At 39.6% G+C, this 19,052-nt stretch overlaps 1 protein-coding gene across 1 annotated transcript in view; it reads left to right on the forward strand.

Annotated features, from left to right (window-relative positions):
• Positions 1-19,052, forward strand: part of esrrgb (estrogen-related receptor gamma b) — a 134,802-nt gene that overhangs the window by 80,140 nt on the left and 35,610 nt on the right. Inside the window, exons 4-5 of the mRNA XM_061900447.1 lie at positions 3,197-3,307; positions 3,473-3,634. Coding sequence (XP_061756431.1) covers positions 3,197-3,307; positions 3,473-3,634 — 273 coding nt within the window. The remainder of the gene's footprint in view (positions 1-3,196; positions 3,308-3,472; positions 3,635-19,052) is intronic.

Raw genomic sequence — 19,052 nt, forward strand, 5'->3', positions numbered from 1 at the left:
TATTTTGGATATTTGCAGTATCCGCCGGATATACAATCGTATCTGTGTTACTATAACCTAGTTGTAGCTGGGACGCATTGTCTTTAATCTCCTTTCTAATAAGTTCAATTTTCTTATCAAAGAACTTCATAAAGTCATCTGCCGAATGGGTGGAGCTACTGGAAGGAGTCCCTTGTTGGGTTAGCAATGCTACAGTACTAAACAAAAATTTTGGATCGTTTTTATTAATGCGGATGAGATTTGAGTAATAATTAGTTTTAGCTAAGGTAAGCATGCGTTTATAAGTTATTAAACTATCACTCCATGCTTGATGGTGCACCTCAAGTTTAGTCGTGCGCCATTCGCGTCCCAGCTTTCTACATAATAATTTCTGAGCTCTAGTTTCTTCAGTAAACCATGGCGTATGCCTTTTTGGAGCCTTTTTTAACTTCAGCGGTGCCATACCATCAATGGTTTCGCGCAGGGCGTTGTTAAAGTTGTTAGTGAGGTTACCAATAGAGCCCACATACTTTGGGAACGGTGCCATTACCGAGGGCAGTAGGTCCGCAAGAGTCGTCGTTGTGGCAGCATTAATGTTGCGGCTGCTATAGCAGTTATTATTATTATTAGTTTGACGAACATGCGTCTGAACTTCGAATTTTATAAGGTAATGATCGGACAATACTTTAGTATACGGGAGTATCGTAACTTTGGAAACGGTGATACCTCCGACAAGCACTAGGTCTATCGTATTACCGCTGCGATGCGTCGGTTCATTTATTATTTGTGTAAGACCACAGCTATCAATTATAGTCTGGAACGCCACGCACGGTGGGTCCAATGGGGTATTCATATGGATATTAAAGTCCCCCATTATAATTATATTATCGGCGTGCGTCACTAGATCAGCAACAAACTCTGAGAATTCAATAATAAAGTCCGAATAGGGCCCTGGGGGGCGGTAGATAACGGCCAGGCACAGAGGCAGAGGTGTGGCAGACTTCATAGAAAGCACCTCAAACGATTTATATTTATTATTTAAGTTAGGACTAAAGTTAAAGTTTTCGTTGTATATTAGTGCGACACCCCCTCCCCTTTTGAGGTGACGGGCAATATGCGCATTCGTATAGTTAGGAGGGGATGCCTCATTTATCGCAAAAAAGTTGTCTGGTTTAAGCCAGGTTTCGCTAAGACCGATGACGTTAAGGTTGTTGTCTCTAATGACCTCATTGACTAATAACGTTTTGGGAGACAAAGATCTGATGTTTAGAAAACCCATATTATAGGTAGTGGGCTGTTTTAAGGAGTTGTTGATAAAATTATCCGTAGTAGCAATATTAATAATGTTGCGTTTATTATGCGCGGTGTACTTAAAATAATTACGACCATATCTAGGAATTGATATGACGGAAATTTTCAGATTGTCTACTTGGCGCTGCGATAAACTGAACGCATCAAAATTTGCCACCTCAGTAGAACGCATGTCTAACTCTGACGTAGTCATAGACACAGTAGAAAAAACATTTTGTGAGTTGTGTATTATTCTACGAAAATTGCTATGTGTACAGGGATCGTCCAGCCTGGCGCTGGCTAGTTCTAGCTTAACTGACTCCATACCCAGGCTAGCAGGCTCTGTAATTGCCTGTGACCGGGCTTGCTCTAGTGCAGTTAGTCAAATGTGGCTCAATGCGAAGTCTATGTTCCGAGACAAGAGGATAGCGCCTTCCTGGTTAGGGTGAAGGCCGTCTCTCCTCAGCAAGCCAGGTTTGCCCCAGAAAGAGGGCCAATTATCAATAAACGTAAATCCCTGTTGTCTGCAGAAGCTATCCAGCCACTTGTTAAGAGAGACTAATCTGCTATATCTCTCATCATTGCCTCTCCCAGGCAGGGGGCCAGAGACAATTACTCGATGCCTGGACATCTTTCTGGCGAGATTACAAGCCCTGGCTATGTTTCTCTTTGTAATCTCTGATTGTCTCATCCTAACGTCATTGGAGCCAACGTGTATTACTATATTCGCATAAATAGTGATGCGGTTAACCTGCCGTACGTGTTTACTAGACCTGTTGCGAGTTCGCTCCCTAAAATTAGCTTCAATGTCAGGTGCTCTGCCCCCGGGAATACACTTAATTGTGGCTGGTTTGCTAAGCTTTATGTTTCGGGTGATGGAGTCCCCTATGACTAAAGTGTGGTGCCCGGTAGACTGGGGTGTAGGACTAGCTAAAGGGCTAAAACTATTATGCGTCTCAACCGGTACACCGTAGCTTGTAGGCCGGTTAGGGCTGCTACAAGCTGGGCTAGTTAGCTCGCTACAGCTAACGCTAGCAGATGTGTCCGCAACATCTAAAGTTACGAAATTACACTGCTCTAACTGGCGGACACGGCTCTCTAGCAAAGCCAACCTATCCATGAGTAAAGTGCACGAAGCGCAGGAAGCCATACTCACAGAAACTTTCCGTCGCCGGGTGGGGTGCCAGCTGTCTTCGGGAAGTGGTGGTCACGGTGGCGGGGGAGAAGCTTCCTTCAGACCGGCGCTGCCTTTCTCCGCTAGCCTCGTTAGCTTAGCAGCTAGCTAGCTGAGGGCGAAGTGGTGAGACAGAGATCGGGTGATTTGCAAGTTAAATTGAACTATTAAATATGTTCGAGAAGTTGTAAATAAAGCTGCAAAACAGTTAAAATCACACAGATAGAACGATACTTAGCTTTTTTGCAACAAGAGCAGTCAGCGAGCAGTCATTCACGTTGACCCGGAACCGGACAAGACAAGACAAAACAAAGAAGCAAGCAGGAGAGATAAGGGAGAGGAAAGGGGAGCGTCCACCCTCGATGAGTGCCAGAGAGAGTGTTGTTAATATTCAGTGTTTTATTGTTCATAGTTAATATTGTAAATCCCACTTTCTTTATTTTTATGTACATTTTTGGGGGTCCCATTCAGTAAAAAAAAACTGTAAAATTCCAGTCCACTTTTGTGAGGTGGTCTATCATAACATTTTTAGAACTCTATTGTGACTTTTGGTATTAGTGTTTCTGGAAAAAAAGGGACCCAAACACACATACTGTACAGCAATTTTTTACAGCTAAATGTGTATATATCATTTATACACACATACACTTCGGCCCCCCAAGACACATTTTTTTTCTCTCAATGTGGTTCCCCGAGTCTGCTCTACAATAATTACATGTCGATTCATTTGTTGGTGTATTTTATATTTTGCAGGCGTCCGTCTGGACCGAGTGAGAGGGGGGCGCCAGAAGTACAAACGGAGGATGGATGCAGAGAATGGCGCCTACCACGGTCTCAACATCCTGCCCCCAGCCAAAAAGCCTTGTGAGTTATTTGACTGTATTCACTCGGTACTACAGTATAGTACAGTACAGTACAGTACAACAACCCTCATACAAATCATAATGGCATTTGACTCTATTCAGAGTATTAATATTGTAATGTATTTCATTGTATAGTCATTATTTTCTTTGTGTCTCCTGTACTCAGTGACCAAGATTGTGTCCCATCTGTTGGTGGTGGAGCCCGAGAAGATCTACGCCATGCCCGACCCCACCATGCCCGACGGCGACATCAAGGCCTTGACCACGCTGTGTGACTTGGCCGACCGCGAGCTGGTGGTCATCATCGGCTGGGCCAAACATATTCCAGGTGGGTGATGCACTTAACACACAATGTAGGCCTAATTTACAGCTTTGGCCTCATGTTCCTTTCACACTGCCTGTAAACGCCGCCTTTTTTTCCACCTTTTTAAGAATGAGTGTTTATACATTGCCGTGTTTTAAAGCAATTGTTGCTGTCAGATTGACATTGCACACGTCCAGCTATTCGTTGAGCATGATCTGATTATGATGCTGCGTTTCTGTATGAAAGTGCGCACAGTTTTTCTACATTCTGTGTGAAAGCCACAATGTGGATACATCCCGGATCAACGATTAGAAATTAACAGTATGTCTGTGTAAAAGAGGTGAAACATAACAAGTTTTTACCATTCCCATCTCTTTCTATCCACTTTGTTGGGTTTTGTGTAAAAGGCACAGGCGGATCAATGCCAGATCTACCGCAATCTTTAATGCGTCAATTTTGCGGGTTCTCTGTTTAAAAGAAGGAAAACATATCGTGTTCTTAAAGGGGAACATTACCACCAAACCTATGCAAGCGTCAATATATACCTTGATGTTGCAGAAAAAAGACCATGTATTTTTTTAACCGATTTCCGAACTCTAAATGGGTGAATTTTGGCGAATTAAACGCCTTTCTGTTTATCGGTCTTGTAGCGATGACGTCAGAACGTGACGTCACCGAGGTAACACACCCGCCATTTTCATTCTCAAAACATTACAAACACCGGGTCTCAGCTCTGTTATTTTCCTTTTTTTCGACTATTTTTTGGCACCTTGGAGACATCATGCCTCGTCGGAGTGTTGTCGGAGGGTGTAACAACACTAACAGGGAGGGATTCAAGTTGCACCACTGGCAAGAAATCTGCCGCCAGACCACCATTGAATGTGCCAGAGTGTCTGCACATTTTACCGGCGATGCTAAGACAGACATGGCACAGAGATGTATGGATAACCTGCAGATGCATTTGCAACGATTAAGTCAACGAAATCACAAAGGTGAGTTTTATTGATGTTGTTGACTAAAGTGCTAATCAGACATATTTGGTCACAGCATGACTGCCAGCTTATCGATGCTAACATGCTACGCTAATCGATGCTAACATGCTATTTACGCTAACTATATGTACATTTGAAACTAGATACCCACATTTAATGCGAAACAAACACTTACCAATCGACATATTTAAGTTGCTCCAGTGTCACAAGATGCGAAAGTCCTGATCGTTTGGTCCGCACATTTTACCGGCGATGCTAATAAGGCAGCCATGCTATGGGCCACTTCATTAGATACACCCATGCTATGGCCGAATAGCGTCAATAACTATTCGCTCAATAGCTTCAGTTTCTTCTTCAATTTTGTTTTTGCTACAGTATCTGCCTCCATACTCCGACTATCTGTTTCAATACATGCGTAATCTGTTGAATCGCTTAAGCCGCTGAAATCCGAGTCTGAATCCGAGCTAATGTCGCTATATCTTGCTGTGGTAACCGCCATGTTGTTTGTATTGGCAGCACTGTATGACGTCACAGGGAAATGGACAGTCGCATTGCAAATAGCGAGAATCAAGAACTTTAAAGCTTTTTTTAGGGATATCTCGGGAGGTGTAAAATTTTGAAAAAAACTTCGAAAAATAAAACAAGCCACTGGGAACTGATTTGTATTGTTTTCAACCCTTTTGAAATGGTGATAATGTTCCCCTTTAACATTAGGCTCCCTCCTCTCTCTTTCTATCACTGTGGTGCTGCATGAAGAATCATGCTTTGTTAGGTTCTGTATAAAAGGCACAGGTGGATAAATGCAAAATCTAAATTTACTACATCTCTCATGGATCAGTTTTGCAACATTTCTGTGCGAAAAAGGCAAAATACAGTTACTTTATATATATTGTTTACCACTATCCCCCTTTCTTTCTTTTTCTATATGGCATATTTATGTATCCTTTGCTAGGTTCTGTATGAAAGGCACAGGTGGGTAATGCAAGATCTAAATTTACTACATCTCTCATGGACACCAACCAGTTTTGCAACATTTCTGTGCAAAAAAAGGCAAAATACAGTTACTCTATATATATATTGTTTACCACTATCCCCCTTTCTTTCTCTTTGTATATGGCATATTATCCTTTGCTAGGTTCTGTATAAAAGGCACAGGTGGATAAATGCAAGATCTAAATTTACTACATCTCTCATGGACCAGTTTTGCAACATTTCTGTGCGAAAAGGCAAAATACAGTTACTTTATATATATTGTTTACCACTATCCCCCTTTCTTTCTCTTTCTACAGGTGCTGTTCATTTTATTAGAATATCATGAAAAAGTTGATTTATTTCAGTAATTATATTCAGAACGTGAAACTTACATATTATATCAATTCATTACACACATAGTGATATATTTGAAATGTTTATTTCTTTAAATTTTGATGATTAGTATTGAAAATTACTGAAAATCCCAAATTCAGTATCTCAGAAAATTAGAATATTAGTTACGACTAATACCAAAAAATATTTTTTAGAAATGTGGGCCAACTGAAAAGTATGAACATGGAAAGTTTCAGCATGTACGGCAATCAATACTTAGTTGCAGCTCCTTTTGCCTGAATTGCTGCAGCAATACGGCGTGGCATGGAGTCGACCAGTCTGTTGTACTCCTCAGGTGTTATGAGAGCCCAGGTTGCTTTAATAGTGGCCTTCGGCTCTTCAGCATTGTTGGGTCTGGCATCTCGCATCTTCCGCTTCACAATACCCCATAGGTTTTCTATGGGGTTAAGGTCAGGAGAGTTTGCAGGCCAATCAAGAACAGGGATACCATGGTCCTTAAACCAGGTACCGGTAGATTTGGCACTGTGTGCAGGTGCCAAGTCATGTTGGAAAATGAAATCTTCACCTCCATAAAATTGGTCCACGGCAGGCAGCATAAAGTGTTCTAAAACTTTCTGGTAGACTGCTGGCATTGACCCTAGACCCCTGGAAACACAGTGGACCAACACCAGCAGATGACATGGCACCCCAGACCATTACCGATTGTGGAAATTTGACACTGGACTTCAGGCAACGTGGATTCTGTGCCTCTCCTGTCTTCCTCCAGACTCTGGGACCTTGATTTCCAAAGGAGATACAAAATTTACTTTCATCTGAAAACATAACTTTGGACCACTCAGCAGCAGTCCAGTCCTTTTTGTCTTGAGCCCAGACGAGACGCTTTTGACGTTGTCTCTTATTCAAGAGTGGCTTTACACAAGGAATGTGACAGCTGAAGCCCATATCTTGCATACGTCGGTGCGTGGTGGTTCTTGAAACACTGACTCCAGCTGCAGTCCACTCTTTGTGGATCTCCCCCACATTTTTTAATCGGTTTTGTTTGACAATCCTCTCCAGGGCGCGGTTATCCCTCTTGCTTGTACACTTTTTTCTACCAAATCTTTGTCTTCCCTTCGCCTCTCTATTAATGTGCTTGGACACAGAGCTCTGGGAACATCCAACCTCTTTGGCAATGACCTTTTGTGTCTTGCCCTCCTTCTTTAAAGTATCAATGGTCATCTTTTGGACAGTTGTCAAGTCAGCAGTCTTCCCCATGATTGTGTGTCATACAGAATCAAAACGAGAGACCATTTAAAGGCTTTTCCAGGTATTTTGAGGTTTTTATTTTTTTTTTTTTTTTTTTTTTATTAAATCAACACAAAAACACACAAAAAACACTTTCCATCAGTGCATCAACCCCCCAAAGAAAACCCCTCCCTCCCCCATTCACACCCAGCCACACCCACTCACACAAAAAAGGGTTGTTTCTTTCTGCTACCAAAATGCTGGTTCCCACAACATATATATCACAGTCTGCAAGGGACATAGTCCCTGAAACACACATGATTGTGTGTGTATCCGGTCCACTAACACTATCATTAATTACTATTTTTTATGTAATTGTTTTATATGATTTTACTTTCTTTTTTATCCCAAAAAAAATTTCATTGTTTTCCTTTTTTTTAATCTCATTTTATTTTATTAAAAATAAAAAAAAAAAAAAAAATAACCTTATCTTCATCAGACCAGGTTGTTAATGGAATTAGACTTGTCTAAAAGGTTTTTAAAACCAGGTCCAGTCCAGACAATGTCAAAGTGGGCCTCAGCAACACACACCCTCATCCATGTGCAACAACAAAAATTAGGGAAACAACAGATTGCATATAAGTTATAAACAAAATTACATTTTCATAAAAAGCATTTGTGTATAGTCCATATTATGTCCAAGTCAGATTCAACACACACCTTCATTTTGTACACTCAAAAAAAAGGGAACACAACAACAGATAGCATATATGTTGCTGTTGTTGCATATCTATAAACATTATTACATTTTCATAATAAGCCTTTAAGGATTTCCCATCTTTTTTCATGTTTTTTGGCATCATTATCGTTGTCAATCATGTATCTTTCTAAAGTTAAAAAATACTGAATAAATGTTTTAAAGAAAGTAATACTAAGTGAATATCTATTTTTGGCCTTAAAAATAAACCTTTTACCAAGTACTATAATTAAATTAACTAAGTCATGCTTGTCAATAAACTCTCCTAAAATAACAGAAACTATATCAAGCTTCATAAACAAACCAATCCTTGAACACGTTTTTTCAACTTCCACCCAAAAGGAAGACACAATATGACAATACCAAAACAAATGCAGGGTGGATTCAGATTCCTGACAGCAAAAGCGGCAATCATCTGACTCAGTCATATTCCATAGTTTTAACATTTTCCCCGTTGGTAAGAAGTTATAAATAATTTTAATTTGAAAATAACGGTTTTGCACATCGATAGTAGTTTTGTAGATTAGTTTGAATATGGCATCCCACGGCAACGGGCAGTCAAAAAAGTCTTCCCATTTTCCATATGTGTTATATGGGACAGCCTTCAAAGATTTCTTTATTAAATAAAAATTATATATTTTTTTATTAATTTTAGTTCCTTTTTGCCAACTAGAATTTCTTATTAGAGGTTTACAAACTAGTAATTTAGTAGTTCCATAATTAATTATTTGTTTCCATCTTTTCCTAATTACTCCAGTTAGTTGATTAAAAGAAAAGCTTGAACAAGCATCACCATACATAGTTCTAAATTCATCATACTTCATAATTTTACCATTCTCATTGATCATATCATTGACAAAAATTATTCCTCTTTCAAACATATTTTTCCAAAAGAAAGGCTTTCCATCTATTAAAATATTAGAGTTCATCCATATTATCTGCTGCAAAATATCATCTCTTTTTTTTGGCACATGAAATTGAAAACACCACCATGAGTGGATTGTTTCCTTTATGAACCCCTCCATGTTTCCCAGCAGATTCTCCACATAAGAATAATGGGAGGGGATCACTTGTAAAAAAGGATACAATTTTCTTTGATACATTACATGTTTTCTGTCCAACAGGACACTTGTGTACCACTCAGTATTTAAGTACATCTTTGGAACAATTGATGCTTTTAAAGAGAGACACATAGCTTCGAGGTTGAGAAGTTTTAGGCCCCCATATTCATACTCATTGTAACTCATTAGTTACGACTAATACCAAAAAATATTTTTTAGAAATGTGGGCCAACTGAAAAGTATGAACATGGAAAGTTTCAGCATGTACGGCAATCAATACTTAGTTGCAGCTCCTTTTGCCTGAATTGCTGCAGCAATACGGCGTGGCATGGAGTCGACCAGTCTGTTGTACTCCTCAGGTGTTATGAGAGCCCAGGTTGCTTTAATAGTGGCCTTCGGCTCTTCAGCATTGTTGGGTCTGGCATCTCGCATCTTCCGCTTCACAATACCCCATAGGTTTTCTATGGGGTTAAGGTCAGGAGAGTTTGCAGGCCAATCAAGAACAGGGATACCATGGTCCTTAAACCAGGTACCGGTAGATTTGGCACTGTGTGCAGGTGCCAAGTCATGTTGGAAAATGAAATCTTCACCTCCATAAAATTGGTCCACGGCAGGCAGCATAAAGTGTTCTAAAACTTTCTGGTAGACTGCTGGCATTGACCCTAGACCCCTGGAAACACAGTGGACCAACACCAGCAGATGACATGACACCCCAGACCATTACCGATTGTGGAAATTTGACACTGGACTTCAGGCAACGTGGATTCTGTGCCTCTCCTGTCTTCCTCCAGACTCTGGGACCTTGATTTCCAAAGGAGATACAAAATTTACTTTCATCTGAAAACATAACTTTGGACCACTCAGCAGCAGTCCAGTCGTTTTTGTCTTGAGCCCAGACGAGACGCTTTTGACGTTGTCTCTTATTCAAGAGTGGCTTTACACAAGGAATGTGACAGCTGAAGCCCATATCTTGCATACGTCGGTGCGTGGTGGTTCTTGAAACACTGACTCCAGCTGCAGTCCACTCTTTGTGGATCTCCCCCACATTTTTTAATCGGTTTTGTTTGACAATCCTCTCCAGGGCGCGGTTATCCCTCTTGCTTGTACACTTTTTTCTACCAAATCTTTGTCTTCCCTTCGCCTCTCTATTAATGTGCTTGGACACAGAGCTCTGGGAACATCCAACCTCTTTGGCAATGACCTTTTGTGTCTTGCCCTCCTTCTTTAAAGTATCAATGGTCATCTTTTGGACAGTTGTCAAGTCAGCAGTCTTCCCCATGATTGTGTGTCATACAGAATCAAAACGAGAGACCATTTAAAGGCTTTTCCAGGTATTTTGAGTTAGTTAGCTAATTAGAGTGTGGCACCAGGTGTCTTCAATATCTGACCTTTTCACCATATTCTAATTTTCTGAGATGTTGAATTTAGGGTTTTGATTGGTTGTCAGCTATAATCATCTCCTTTTTGGCAAAAAAAAACCTCTTGAAATGTATCAGTCTGTTTGGAATGAATGTATACATTTTACAAGTTTGACTTTCTAAATGGAATTAATGAAATACATAAACTTTTTCATGATATTCTAATAATATGACCAGCACCTGTATATGGCATATTATCCTTTGCTAAGTTTTGTATAAAAGGCACAGGTGAATAAATGCAATATCTAAATTTACTACATCTCTAATGCACCATTTTTGCAACATTTCTGTGTGAAAAAGGCTAAATACAGTTACTTTATATGTATTGTTTACCACCTATCCCCCTTTCTTTCTCTTTCTATATGGCATATTATGTATCCTTTGCTAGGTTCTGTATAAAAGGCACAGGTGGATAAATGCAAGATCTAAATTTACTACATCTCTCATGGACAGCAACCAGTTTTGCAACATTTCTGTGCAAAAAAGGCAAAATACAGTTACTTTATATATATTGTTTACCACTATCCCCCTTTCTTTCTCTTTGTATATGGCATATTATCCTTTGCTAGGTTCTGTATAAAAGGCACAGGTGAATAAATGCAATATCTAAATTTACTACATCTCTCATGCACCAGTTTTGCAACATTTCTGTGTGAAAAAGGCTAAATACAGTTACTTTATATATATTTTTACCACGATCCTCCTTTCTCTCTCTTTCTATGTATCATATTTGGCTTTGTTGGGTACTGTATAAAACGCACAGGTGGACAAACTCAAGAGCAAAATTTATTACATCTCTAATGCACCAGTTTTGCAACATTTCCGTATGAAAAAGGCTAAATACAGTTACTTTATATATTTTTTACCACTGTCCCCCTTTCTTTGTGGCGTATTCTACTTTGTTAGGTTCTGCATAAAGGCACAGGCGGATAAATGCTACAGTAAATCTAAATTTACGACACCTAATGCACCAGTTTTGCAACATTTCTGTGTGAAAAAGGGTAAATACAGTTACTTTATATATATTTTTACCACTATCCCTCTTTCTTTCTCTCTCTATGTGGTATATTTTGCTTTGTTAGGTTCTGCATAAAAGGCACAGGTGGATGAATGCAAGATATAAATGTACTACATCACAAATGCACCAGTTTTACAACATTTCTGTGGGAAAAGGGCTAAATACGGTTACTTTATATATTTTTTACCACTATCCTCTTTTCTTTATCTTTCTATGGGGCTTATGGTTTTGTATAAAAGGGACAGGCGGATAAAGGTTGGATCTACTGCTATTGTGCCCCTAATACACCCCTTTTGTGGATTTTCTGCATGAAAGAGGCTGAACGTAGCAAGCTTTAGCGCTCCTTTTGCATCTTAGCCCTGTGTTTCTTTGTTAAAAAGAGCCACTTTGTTGGGTGCTGTGTAAAAGGCACACAGGGATAAATATCCCATCTACTTTTAGTATAGCACCAGTGCACCAAAGAAGCTCAACATGGCAAGTTCCTAATGTTTGCCCTCCTCGATTCTCTTCCCGTCACAGAGTCACTGTGTGAAAAGCACAAGTGGATGTATGCTGGTTAATCATCACTTTATGAACACTTTAAAAGGGTGGCTTGAGTGAAGCAAGCTCGCGTTTTTTTCATGAGCAGAGATGACCGAGTGTGTGGATTGCACACAGGATACTAATCATCTGCTCTTCATCTGCACCTCAGGGGAAAAACTAGTCCCCGTATTCAAAAATCTAATCAATATGGGGCAGCTGAAACCTTTTGATTTGGCCGAGCGGGGGCGGGAGAGGCGAGGGCTTGGCTCCGCCCCCATGTCAATGTATTCCATTTCAATCCCAGACTTAAAGGAAGCAATCCTCTTTCTTACTTTAAGAGACTACACGGGGCCCGCGGTTAAATTGATTTATTCGGGGAGTACGGTGTTGGAGGGGCGGTGGGAGCGATGCTGCCGGGTTATACATGTTGACAAATTCTTTAAATAAGACTCTGTTATGCAAATGTTCATCATTTGAAACAGATGCTTGAGATTTTTTTTTTGTTGTAAACACATGTAGGACTCCGAGCAGATGCTGCTTATAGATCCAATCAATTACAGCCAATCAGCTCATTAGGTGGGTGATTCGTCCTCCTGTTTTATTTCTATGTATTTTTAGTAGGACATGCTAATATTTACAACCTGCAGATAAACACACGGGTCACATTTTATCCCAAAAAGAAAGAATGGAAATATAAATAATTTGTTCCAGAGTTAAACGGTTGCCCTTTTATCTGTGAGTAACACTTTAATATGCAATTGTAAAAAATGAGTTAACCACTTTTAATTGGCTTTAGACAAATGACAAAGGCTTGCTTTGCATCAAAATACATCTAATTTTAGGTATAAATTTATATGAATATATATATATATATATATATATATATATATATATATATATATATATATATACATATATATATATATATATATATATATATATATATATATATATATATATATATATATATATATATATATATACATATATATATATATATATATATATATATATATATATATATATATATATATATATATATATATACATACATACATACCTACATACACAGGAAAAGGTTTATGCTGACGAATTATTTAAATAAGACTCTGTTATGTTCATCAGTTGAAACAAATGCTTCAAAAGTGTTTTTTTTTTTTTTGTAAACACATGTAAGACTCCGAGCAGATGCTGCTCATTGATCCAATCAATTACAGCCAATCAGCTCATTAGTTGGGGGGATTTCGGCAATCTTTGAGTTTTTCAGAGATCACTTCATTAATGTTTTGTATACTTTTAATGTCTAGTATTTTGGATATATATATATATATATATATATATATATATATATATATATATATATATATATATATATATATATATATATATATATCTATATATCTCCGTCCATCAGTTTTCTACCGCGTATTTCCTTTGGGGTCGCGGGGGGCCCTGGTGCCTATCTCAGCTACAATCGGGCGGTATATATATATAAATATATATATATATATATATATATATATATATATATATATATATATATATATATATATATATATATATATATATATATATATATATGGGCTTCACGGTGGTAGAGTGGTTAGTGCGTCTGCCTCACAATACGAAGGTCCTGCAGTCCTGGGTTCAATCCCAGGCTCGGGATCTTTCTGTGTGGAGTTTGCATGTTCTCCCTGTGAATGCGTGGGCTCCCTCCGGGTACTCCGGCTTCCTCCCACTTCCAAAGACATGCACCTGGGGATAGGTTGATTGGCAACACTAAATTGGCCCTAGTGTGTGAATATGATTGTGAATGTTGTCTGTCTATCTGTGTTTGCCCTGCGATGAGGTGGCGACTTGTGCAGGGTGTAACCCCGCCTTCCCCCCGATTGTAGCTGAGAAAGGCGCCAGCGCCCCCTGCGACCCAAAAAGGGAATAAGCGGTAGAAAATGGATGGATGGATATATATATATATATATATATATATATATATATATATATATATATAAGTATGTATGTGTATATATATATTTATATATATATATATATATATTCATTACTATTTACATTGCACTTTGTCACCCTTTGCTCCGATTACTGCTTTGCACACTCTTGGCATTCTCTCGATGAGCTAATAAGCACACCTGTGATCTTAAAACCATTTCAGGTGACTACCTCTACTCTATCTAGAGGAAACTGGAATATAAAACATGTTTTCAGTTATTTCACCATTTTTTCTTAAGTACACAACTCCACATGTGTGTATTCATAGTTTCGATGCTTTCAGTGACAATCTACAATGTAAATAGTCATGAAAATAAAGTAAACACATTGAATGAGGAGAAGGTGTGTCCAAATTCTTGGCCTGTAATGTATATATATGACATCACCCCTCCTTTTCAGAGTTTACGACATAGTTTTTTTTACAATAATCTAGTGGGATTGTGCAAAAGTCTTTGTGCTTTTCAGCAATCGTATTTTGCCTCGATTGAGCACAACAATGGTCTCTCTGCTCTGCTCCGACTCGTGTTCCACCTTCAACAACTCTCCCTTCTCCATCCCGACTGCTGCCTTTAACAGAGCGACAGGCGATCAGACAAACACTCTTAGTTATGTCATCTGATCTCGAAGCCGGTCCTGGCACATCCTGTTCGCTACAGGCCCGCTGGCCACGCCCCCCACACTGCTATTTGTTTTATTGCGTGCGATCTACTATCACTAGGTGTGGTATTAAAAAGTGGTGCAGGAAGCCTTATTTGAATGACGATTTTGCATCACCAGGAGACACTTGATCATTTACTGCAAATTCATGTTATAAATCGATCCCTTTTTTTGGACAATTTTAGAAGCAGTCATTCAGAGCATTTGACAATCTGTCACTTCACCTCTGGTTGGTGTTCCTTGTTTGGTGTTTTTTTTCCTGTCGCCGCTCTTATTTCTTCCTGCGTGTCTCCCTGAGTGCTCGGTTCCCTCACCTGTCCCTGATTGGCAGGCTGGCACACCTGGTTGCAGTTGCCAATCAGACGGCTATTTATGCCTGCCTAGCCAGTTCCCAGTGCTCGAGGATTGATTATTTTTGGGACTCTTTGTGACCGCTCCTCCTAAGTTTGAATAGAATATAAAAACTCTTACCTGTTCTCCTGTTGCCTGCGTCTTGGGGTCACAACCGCTGCCGTCATGCGGGTTCCTCACACAGCATCTCCATTGAAACCACTTTGGGGGTTTTTTTACTGCTGAAGGTGCATGGGAAGGAGGTTGCAAAAAAATACAAAGTTCAAGAAGTTTTTTTATCATATAGGACATACATTATATTGCCAAAAGTATTTGGCCACCTATTCAAATGATCAGAATCAGGATTTCTAATCACTTGGCCCGGCCACAGGTGTATACAATCAAGCACTTAGACATGGAGACTGTAAAAACATTTGTGAAAGAATAGGCCGCTCTCAGGAGCTCAGTGATTTATTCCAAAGTCACCTGTCTGCTTTATAATAAGAAAATGGAAGAGTTTGGGAACAACAGCAACTCAGCCATAAAGTGGTAGGCTACGTAAACTGACAGCGAGGGGTAGGCACATAGTGCAAAGACTTTCTGCACAGTCAGTTGCTACAGAGCTCCAAACTTCATGTAACTTTCCAATTACCCCACGTACAGTACGTAGAGAGCTTCATGGAATGGGTTTCCATAGCTGAGCAGCTTTATCTGAGTCATACATCACCAAGTCCAATGCAAAGTGTCGGATGCAGTGGTGAAAAACACGTCGCCACTGGACTCTAGAGCACTGGAGACATCTTCTCTGGAGTGATAAATCATGCATTGCCATCTGGCAATACGATGGACAAGTCTGAGTTTGGAGGTTGCCAGGAGAGCGGTACATTTTGGACTGCATGGTGCCGAGTGTGAAATTTGGTGGAGGAGGAATTATGGTGTGGGGTTGTTTTTTAGGAGTTGAGATTGGCCCCTTAGTTCCAGTGATAGGAACGTTGAATGCTCCAGGATACCAAAACATTTTGGAAAATTCCATGCTCCTAACCTTGTGGGAACAGTTTGGAGTGGGCCCCTTCCTCTTCCAACATGCACAAAGCAAGGTCCATAAAGACATGGATGACAGAGCCTGGTGTGGATGAACTTGACCGGCCTGCACAGAGTCCTGACTTGAACCAGATAGAACATCTTTGGGATGAACGGAGACTGAAAGCCAGGCCTTCTCGACCAACATCAGTGTGTGACCGCAGTAATGGCCTTTGGGAAGAATGGTTGACTTCCTGTCTAGAGTACACTTATTAATGATGAAAAATTACACCTATTGCGATTAATCACGATTAATTTTGACATAACTATGAATAAAATGTGATTAATCATGATTAAATATTTTAATCGTTGACGGCCCTAATATATTTATATATATATATACATATACATATATATACTATACATATTATTTTTTTAACACCTAAAAACGCCTGCACACATACATTATAGGCCAACAGTTTGGACACACCTTCTCATTCAATGGGTTTTCTTTATTTTCATGACTATTTACATTGTAGATTCACTGAAGGCATCAAAACTATGAATGAACACATGTGAAGTTATGTACTTAAAAGGGAACATTATCACCAGACCTATGTAAGCGTCAATATATACCTTGATGTTGCAGAAAAAAGACCATATGTTTTTTAACCGATTTCCGAACTCTAAAAGGGTGAATTTGGCGATTGAAATGCCTTTCAATTGTTCGCTGTCGGAGCAATGACCTTTCACCCGTGACGTCACAACAGGAAGTAATCCGCCATTTTGTCAAACACATTACACACACCAAGTCAAATCAGCTCTGTTATTTTCCGTTTTTTCGACTGTTTTCCGTACCTTGTGGACATTATGCCTCGTCGGTGTGTTGTCGGAGGGTGTAACAACACGAACAGGGACGGATTCAAGTTGACTTACGTGGAGTGTGCTAATCAGACATATCAATGGTCACGGCATGCTAATCGATGCTAACATGCTATTTAGGCTAGCTGTATGTACATATTGCATCATTATGCCTCATTTGTAGCTATATTTGCATCCAGCCTTTCCCCCCACCCACATTTAATGCCAAACAAACACATACCAATCGACGGATTCAAGTTGCACCGCACAAGTGGTCAAAGGATGCGAAAGTCCCTCGCGCACTTTAACGACGATAGCGAGGCTACGACAGAGATGGCACTGAGATGTGTGGATATCCTGCGACACTCAAAGCAGATGCATTTCCAACGATAAAGTCAACGAAATCACAAAGGTGAGTTTTGTTGATGTTATTGACTTATGTGCTAATCAGACATATTTGCTCACGGCATGACTGCATGCTAATCGATGCTGTATGTACATATTGCATCATTATGCCTCATTTGTAGCTATATTTGCATCCAGCCTTTCCCTCCACCCACATTTAATGCCAAACAAACATAACAATCGTTGGTTAGAAGGCGATCGCCGAATTCATCCGCGCTTCCTCCCGTGTCGCTGTCTGTCGTGATATGGCTCAATAGCTTCTGTTTCTTCTTCAATTTTGTTTTTGCTATCTGCCTCCACACTCCAACCATCCTTTTCAATACATGCGTAATTTGTTGAATTGCTTGCGCCGCTGAAATCCGAGTCTGAATCCGAGCTAATATGCTATACCTTTCTGTGCTATCCGCCATCTTTGTTCGTGGTGATGTCACGCTGTGACGTCACAGGAAAATGGATGGGTGTATATAATGATGGTTAAAATCAGGCACTTTAAAGCCGTTTTTCGGGATATTGCATGATGGATAAAATTTTGAAAAATACTTCGAAAAATAAAATAAGCCACTGGGAACTAATTTTTTTTGGTTGTAACCCTTCTGAAAATGTGATAATGTTCTCCTTTAACAAAAAAAGGTGAAATAACTAAAATCATGTTTTATCTTCTATTTTTTTCCAAATAGCCACCCTCTGCTCTGGTTACCTTTTTGCACACTCTTGGCATTCTCTGATTGAGCTTCAATAAATGGTTTTCACTTCACAGTTGTCATAGTTTTGATGCCTTCCGTAACAATCTACAATGTAAATAGTCATTATATATATATATATATATATATATATATATATATATATATATATATATATATATATACACACACAAGAGGCGAAGGTGTGCGGGCATTTTTAGTTTTTAAAATGTGTGCCTGTTGGTGTTTATGGTGGTTACTCTCTGGATGGGGGTGGTACTGTTCATTGGCGTGTCCAGATAATTTTTTTAGGGGTGGCATCTAGTTCAACTCTGGTCTTAAAGGTAAAGTTAAAGTACCAATGATTGTCACACACACTCTTGGTGTGGCGAAATTATTCTTTGCATTTGACCCATCACCGTGATCACCCCCTGGGAGGTGAGGGGAGCAGTGGGTAGCAGCGGTACCGCGCCCGGGAATCATTTTTGGTGATTTAACCCCCAATTCCAACCCTTGATGCTGAGTGCCAAGCAGGGAGGTAATGAGTCCCATTTTTAAAGTCTTTGGTATGACTCGGCCGGGGTTTGAACTCACAACCTACCGATCTCAGGGCGGACACGCTAACCACAGTGGCCTAGTGTCAGCCCAGTAGTATAACTAAATTGTTTGCTACCTGGTACTACGGTGCTGACGCAGGAAAAATCCAATTACATCTTTACATCCTTACAAAACACAAACCCTGAGGAAATATTTACAGGAGGAGTTTCTCACCAGTGAGTGAAGCCTCAGTCTCCTGCTGTGGGTTTCCTCTTCCACGCTGGCTGCTATCATGACATGTGTTTGTGCTGCTCTCTCCAAGAAAGCTTTGTCCTTCTCTGTATTATTGAATTCCTTCCTTTGGAAAGATGACTGTATTGAGTGACTTATTTTCATTCTTTGTGTAACACAAAATCACACAATCAAATACAAATCCCAAAACCAGTGAAGTTGTCACGTCGTGTAAATCGTAAATAAAAACAAAATACAATGATTTGCAAATTCTTTTCAAACTATCAATCCATCCATTTCCTACCGCCTATTTGAAAATTATTGCATTCTGTTTTTATTTACGATTTACACAACATGCCAACTTCACTGGTTTTAGGTTTTGTCGTATTACATATTGTA

This window comes from Nerophis ophidion, linkage group LG05, assembly GCF_033978795.1.
Source record: "Nerophis ophidion isolate RoL-2023_Sa linkage group LG05, RoL_Noph_v1.0, whole genome shotgun sequence".
NCBI classification, from domain to species: Eukaryota; Metazoa; Chordata; class Actinopteri; order Syngnathiformes; family Syngnathidae; genus Nerophis; species Nerophis ophidion.